Source organism: Lactuca serriola, chromosome 8 (assembly GCF_051521515.1).
Source record: "Lactuca serriola cultivar US96UC23 chromosome 8, Lser_US96UC23_V15, whole genome shotgun sequence".
Classification (NCBI taxonomy): Eukaryota; Viridiplantae; Streptophyta; class Magnoliopsida; order Asterales; family Asteraceae; genus Lactuca; species Lactuca serriola.
Genome location: NC_136415.1, coordinates 52,646,496 through 52,654,140, shown reverse-complemented (window position 1 = coordinate 52,654,140; position 7,645 = coordinate 52,646,496). Strand labels below are relative to the sequence as shown.

Sequence of the window (7,645 nt, the reverse complement as noted above, 5' to 3'; positions counted from 1 at the left end):
CATTGTGGTTAATTGAAAGATTTTGTGGATAAAATCTTTTTAAATATTTGGAAACCTCTTTCCTTTAAAAATATTTTATTTTTTAACATTGGAGGGATGAGGATTTTGACATTTTAGTGTAAATTATTCCAATTTTTTTTTTTTATGTTATGTATGTTGTACAATCCGTACTTAATAAAATTTTATTTTAAACCTCAATTTGTATTTATATATTCAATGTTTTTAAATTTTTTTTATTTGTTAATATATTTTACTAAATATATGATAAAAATAAATAAAATTATTTGATAAATAATTTTATCATCAATAAAGTAATATTAATTTAACAAATATATCATATATTTAAAAATAACAAGTTAGATGGTAGAATTTTGTAAACATTATAAAAAAGGATGAATTTTGTTATTCAAAATAAAGCTTAGCGTATGTTTAATACGACATAAAATAATAATTATTTATTTTGGAGGTTAACAATGGATGATGTATTTTGTATAAACATTGAAAATAAATAACAATACATTTGTTTAAAAATAACATATTAGATGAAAGATTTGTATAAATATTGAAGATAAAAAGGATAAATTTGTTTTGTAAAATAAATCTTTTTGTAATGGTTTATCTATTAGAATATTTTTTTAGAATAAGTTTTTATCTAACAAATATTAATAGAAATCTCATATGTCAAAAATAATTATTATTTTAAAGTTTAACAATTGATGATCCCTTCAAGCTTCTAAAATTTTCAATTATTAACCTTAAAGAATTAAGATGTGTTTGACGATCAGCATTTTAAGTTTTTAAAATAATTCGACTTAAAAAAATTATTTCGGATGTATTATTATAAAACTTTTAGTTTATAAAAAAATTTCAAATTCAAAAGACCAAAACTACTTCAAGCAGTCGTCAGGAGTTTAACTTTTAGATTTTGTATTTTATGTTATTTTACATCTTTTAAAAGTTTATAACTATTTTTGCGAACATTTTTATATAAATAAAGAGAAATTAAATATTCTTCTACTTTTTGTTCCTACATATCCTTCTACCCAATTAAATGGTGACATGTGTAACATTTAATGCTCATTTAATGATATTTTGAAATACTAAATATGTCACATGTTATTACTTAAATGGGTAAAAGAATATATAGAATAAAAAGGTAGAAGGATATTTAATCTTCTCTAATAAATGGAGGTTTTTTTTGCCATTTGTCACACTCTCATTCATTTTGCCACATGTCATTTTGTGGTTATTTTGAATTAATTTTTATTCCATATGTAATTTTGTGGTTTTCCTATTTTATTAAATTACATATGGTATTTAAATTTAATAATAAATGCATATCAATTTCATTAATGAACTTTCCTTATAATTTTAAAATAAAATATGATTAATTTGCTTTGATTATTTTATTTAAATAATTTGTTTAAATTTAAAAGAGAAAAAAAACACTTTAATTTTAGTAATTCAATATTTTTCTCATTTTTCTTATAAATTCAAATTTCTCAAATGTTTATACATATTTAATTATTTTAAATACACTCATGTAATACATGGGGCTCACACCTAGTTTCTCATAAATAAAACCTCTAACTTCAGGCTTCTAACTAACTTTAACAAATACATCATTTGAACAATCACTTTAATAATAAATTTCTTAAAACATTTTGGAAAAAAAGCTAATAGTATTATATTCTATCGTGGGACATTTTCCGTTTAAGCCATTTTGGTATTGTAACCACGTCTATGGCCGTGGTTTCCTTCCACCTCACCAAAGACCACAACTACAAATCGCAACATATAGTGTAGGGTACTCTCCACAATGAAGATAGAAAAGAAAGAAGAGAAAAAAGAAGATCACTAAGCATGGTCACTCGTATCAACATCACAAAATCATCATGAACACAATGACAACGAAGCCACTGGGATGGCATGTACAGTCGTGCTCGTTGTCATTATGGCCACCACGAGCCTCCATAAAAATCATATCAGATGGCATGATAAACATTTTCAATAAACTTTTGTAATCATTCTAACATAAGATTTTTCAACGTTTTTAATATGTTTTTTAATATATAAAACAAGTCAAATATGACTAATAACTTGGTAATAGGATCCAAAGATAACCATTATGATTTTTTTACTTTAGTGGGCATATTGTAAGCTTTTTGGATTTGTTGAAGTTTGAATGAAAACTTTATTAGTGTGGATGTTTTATTACAGGGGAAATAACTTATTATGGTAATTAACTATTGTCCTTGTACTCAATTGGTTACTTTTTTTTTTTTTTTATCTCATTTACCATTGAACTTGTTGTAGGTGTTCACAGTAGGGATGAGTTATAAAACCGGAAAACCGGACCGGAACCGGAACCGGTATAACCGGAAAATGCTTAAACGGTCCGGGTATTGGGTTTCAAAATTACTCTTATCCGGGTTCCGGGTATTTCGGGTATGGGTCCAACGGGTCCGGTTAATTCGGGTTTTTGAACCGGATTTGTTTAAAAAACCGGAACCGGGTTTAATGGACCGGGTCCGGGTTTAAAAAACCGGAACTGAGTTTAATGTAATCTTTGCATATTACTTTTATATGATCATCAATCCTTTAAAAATAAATCAAAATACAAAAATTAAATTCTATTTAAAACTAAATATTATTTCATTAATGCCAACCAAGCGTATGAGGAACTCGAGTTTATTCCGACTCAAATTACTTTGACATATTTGTAGAAGCGTCATTATGCCAAGTTGCCAACCAAGTAACTCATTATTTCTTAGTGTCATTATCTACCTTTTCAAAATGAGTAACAATTTTGGTCCCTGTACTTTACTGTTAATCATAGGTTCTGTCCAAGTTTTGATTTTGTAAACAAATGTCCCAGTGGTTTTAATTTGTTGCTAAATCATTAAATCTAACGATTAGTTTGTGAATTTCTAAATAGACTTTTTTGCCCTTGGACCAAACCTAGAAAAATGATATGCCCAGGGACCATATTTGTAACTTACTAAATATTATATAAGATAGTATTTTTGATGACATATAAGTGAATATAACAATATTGTTTTAGAAAATGAAGTATCCACTATTAGGCCTACTAAATTACAATAGTTGAATAGATTATGAGTTTTGTATGACTATTTACAACATGCTCTTTCGAATTTCCACAATTCACAGTAATATTATACCAACTTTGATATTAGATTACTTCTTTTTTTTAAAAAAAAAATCAATGTCGTCATTTATGTAATCTTAATGTAATTTTTTGTTTATTAAAATTTTTCTATAACAGTTGAAAAATTATGAGATTGAGGTAAAATTACAAAAAAAAAAAAATCCGGGTTTTCCGGTTCTAAACCCATTTTACCCGGTTCCACCTTACCCATTTTAATATTTTCGGGTTTTTTGGTTCTAGACCCACTTTACCCGGTACCATACCCGGAACCGAACCGGAACCGGTTCCTATATACCGGTCCGGTTTCCGGTTCTTCAAAATCCCGTTAATCGGTTCCGGGTTTTTCGGGTCCGGGTCCATCCGGTCCGGGTTTGGACCCACTTTCATCCCTAGTTCACAGAAACCATTGAAACCGACTATTGAAGGTTTTCGGCAATTTCTTATCTCCGGCGACTCTCCGGTCGTCTTCTCCAGCGAACCTCCGGCAAAAACGAGTAAATATCCTTGCAAGTTAAAGTTTAACATTGACGATGCTTTAAATCATAAAGTACATAAGTTGGGATTTCTACAAAAATGATCAAAACAATTATAATTTTAGAAGGAATGTTGTTATCCTAAAACAACTAATGGAATGAACAAAATATATAATAAAGCAACTAATGAGTAATGAAATGGACAAGACAATCGTTAAATTTCGTAATATAATTAGTTTGTTGTTAGAGCATAAAAAAGAATTCTAAAAAAATATGATAACTATGAAAACAATAATTTAGTAATTTCAGTATTAAGTTGTGAGATGTTTTAGCATTGCCAAACATTATACAAACTAGTTGTTCAGTCCAAACATGTTCTATTCGCTTCAGTCTACTTCTATAAATACTAGAGATGTATATTAGTGTTTCTGTACCGGTCCGATCTTTTTTCGAATCGTTTTTTCGGTTCGATCTTTTTTAAGGACCGGTCTTCGTCTTTTTCGGTCCAATCTTGTGGTCTTTATGTGCGTCTTTTTTGTTTGATTTGATATTTTTCGAAATGTGTGATTAACACCAAAATAATACATTAAAATTTATTAAAAACAATACACTAATATTTAATAAAAGAAACAAATAAAAAAATTGGGAAACATTGTGATTAAAAAATTATAATCAACACAAAAATAATATGTATATAAGGATTGACTTATGGTGTGTTTTGTGCCCCGACTTGCGGTATTTGAATGGGCCAGTTTTTTTTGGGACCCGTGTTGAAATGGTACGTTTTTTTTCCCGACAGCATCTCAAACCTTTTTTTTTTCGGTTTGATATTTTGAACCGATTTTTTTCGATACAATCTCGATAAAGATCGGTTTAGTCTCGGTCTTTTTTAACGATCGGAAACGAATATTTTTTTTCATGTCTACTAACTAGGCATCTAGGGTCTAGGGATCCATGATTTTGTGGATTAGATATCCATTTATATGGAATGTAAAAGAGCCCTAATCTTGGCCCACAAAAAAGAAAGAAAAGAAAATAGACTCCTATCTATATTTCCCCTATATTTTCTCCGTTTCTCGCCGTTATAGACAATAACTTCGATATCACACCAAAAAGTTTCGATTTCTTTCCAGTCTCCCCCTTCCGTTATTTCCGCTGCGCCTTTTGCCACAATAAAGGCATATTCATCATATTCCAAGAAACCCATACCATATACTTCAATAAAGATTTTACCAAATTATTCATCAATGGCAGCAGCTAATCCTTCTTCTTCATCCTCATCTTCTCCGCATCCACTTCACCCTTGTCTCAGTAACCCTCAACGCCTCCATCGTCCTTGTTTGTTCAAACCCTTTGGGTCCCATGATCGTAAATTGCGATCTGTTCGATGTCAAATCCCCAAATTTGAACCGAAAAGATCGGCGGTGAATTCTGATGTTACTGAAGCCACATCTTCTTCCTCTTCGAGCATCGATTTCCTCACCTTGTGCCATAGCCTTAAGGTACATGTTCGGCACAATTGCATTTAGTCATTTACATCCGCCGCTTCACTGAAATAGTTGATTTCATCTTAGCTTTTACCTAATATTAATTAAACTTTTATCATCCTGTGCATGGATCGGTTTCATGCTGATTAATTTCTTTCAATTCGTCCCCATTTCTTACTGTAATTTGGGTGAAACGATCGAGGGGAAGTCTGTCTGTGTGCTACTTCGACCTGATATCGTTATAATGTATGGTTCTGTTGAAGATTTCATCATATCGTTTGTATGTAGAAACCCTCGATAACATATTCGAAAATTACGTTTGCTTAAATCTGTTGAAGAAACCTTTCATATGTGCATGCACCTTTACAATGTCTGTAACTTGTATGAAAACTTGTATAATCTCTCCCTTTCTGATAGACCACAAAAAGGAAAGGATGGATCAATCATGGAATCAAGGGTCCTGAATCCATTGCTGATCATATGTATCGAATGGCATTAATGGCTTTAATTGCTGGTGATCTTCCTGGTATCAACAGGGAAAGGTTCGATTTAGTTACATTTTGCTTCTTCTAATTTCAATCTTTCCACTAATCATCGATCAAAATTCAAAACACAACTTCTCTGTATAAACTTGAATAGGTGTATCAAGATTGCAATTGTGCATGACATTGCAGAAGGTAAACAATTAATTCCTTAATTCCCATTTATCTTTTGTATTTGTGGATTAAAACTTAATAACATAATCTGAATTTTGTAGCGATTGTGGGAGATATAACACCTTCTGATGGTGTACCTAAGGTGGAAAAGAGTAGACTTGAACAAGCAGCTTTAAATGAAATGTGCAATGTTCTTGGTGGTGGAATGAGGGGTACTTTCGGTAACTCTTATCTTAATTTCATATTCATTTTAATTTCATCCACCATTTATCTTTTTTTTACAAATTACAGCTGAAGAAATTCAAGAACTCTGGAGAGAATATGAGGATAATGCTTCCCTCGAAGCAAATCTTGTGAAAGATTTTGACAAAGTAATGTTTATTTAGTCTTCATTTTCTTGTAATTATTTTCAAAACATTTATATTTTTTATATAAATCTTTTTAGGTTGAAATGATCCTGCAAGCACTTGAATATGAAACAGGTATGTTTTTGTCACAAAAAAAAAAAGAAATATTAATTAAATTCTTTATTGTATTTTTCTGAAAAGATATTAATTTCATTTCTGAGATTGTGGTGTTACAATTTTGTTGCAGAACACGATAGAGTTTTAGATGAGTTTTTCCTCTCGACAGCTGGTAAATATATTTAATTCTTTTTCACAAATAAAATTAAGGATAAATTATAAGATATAGAAAAGCATGTTTTATGGTTGTAAGTTATGCATTGATGATTGTACTGCAGGGAAGTTTCAAACTGAAATTGGTAAGAGTTGGGCTGCTGAAATCATTGCTAGGAGAAATTCAAGATTGGCAAAGAAACTAAACTGATCAGATTTCATCTATTTTTTTTGTTGTATTTTTCCATTGAAGCAAAATCGTGATACTTTGGTTTATTCTGTTTGGCGTCTTATAATAAAAAAGTTGCATTAATTTCAAGATTTTAGATTTTTGAAGCTTAACTTTTTGTAACACCTTTAGATTGAAGCCAAAGATGTAGACATTTTTTTCATCTGTATACTTTGCAATAATGTTCTTGATTAAAATGATGTAGTGCGCATTGGGCTAATTGTCAAACCCATTGGGCTAATCGATATAACTTGTAAGCAATTGTTAATATGATGTGGGTGTTAATAAATAGACAAAAATAAAAACATTTTTTTGTTTGTTAGTTTGCTTAAACTTAAACAAATAAGCATCAACGAGTTACAGCTTACTAAAAATGTTTTTTTTGATAAAAGTGTTTAGCAAAGAAAGGCACTTAAAGTATTATGGAAAGGGAAATTGACTTAGGTAATTATTTGTTTTGTATCGTTTATATTTAGATAATATTTTTTTAATATATTTTATCATCAAATTTGTTAAATATATTTAAATGTTAGGTGAGAATGGTAACAGCACACATTTAACAAGTTTGATGGTCAATTGTGTATAAGAAAAGAATTGTCTAAATATAAACAAAACGAAAAGGTAATTACCCTCATATCATAAATATTAATAATCATTGCTCATTCTTAAAGTTTCTTTTTAATTATTAGATGTATTTTTATTTTTGTAAAATATTTTATATAGTTTCTTATGTTTTTTTCTTTTGATTTTAAGCGCATATATATATATATATATATATATATATATATATATATATATATATATATATATATATATATATATATATATATATATATAGCATCTAAAATAATTTTTAATAAATTAAATATGTAACAATAAGTATGTAGGGTCTTTAAAAAAATATAAAAATATATTACATAGCAAATACAGTTTTAAGATTTTTTCTTCATAAAATTTTAAAATATTTTGAAGATTTGTTTTCTTCCTTTAATTTATAAAATTGTTTTTTTACAA

General features: G+C 28.9%; 1 protein-coding gene across 1 annotated transcript; it reads left to right on the top strand.

The window, feature by feature from the left end:
- Nucleotides 1-4,727: 4,727 nt before the first annotated feature.
- LOC145070570 (uncharacterized) lies at nucleotides 4,728-6,794 on the top strand. The gene is made up of 8 exons (XM_079017514.1): nucleotides 4,728-5,144; nucleotides 5,547-5,671; nucleotides 5,769-5,806; nucleotides 5,887-5,997; nucleotides 6,077-6,156; nucleotides 6,231-6,267; nucleotides 6,380-6,421; nucleotides 6,528-6,794. The coding sequence occupies exons 1-8, from the start codon at nucleotides 4,890-4,892 to the stop codon at nucleotides 6,611-6,613; spliced, it is 774 nt and encodes a 257-aa protein (XP_078873640.1). The 5' UTR covers nucleotides 4,728-4,889; the 3' UTR covers nucleotides 6,614-6,794.
- Nucleotides 6,795-7,645: the final 851 nt, after the last annotated feature.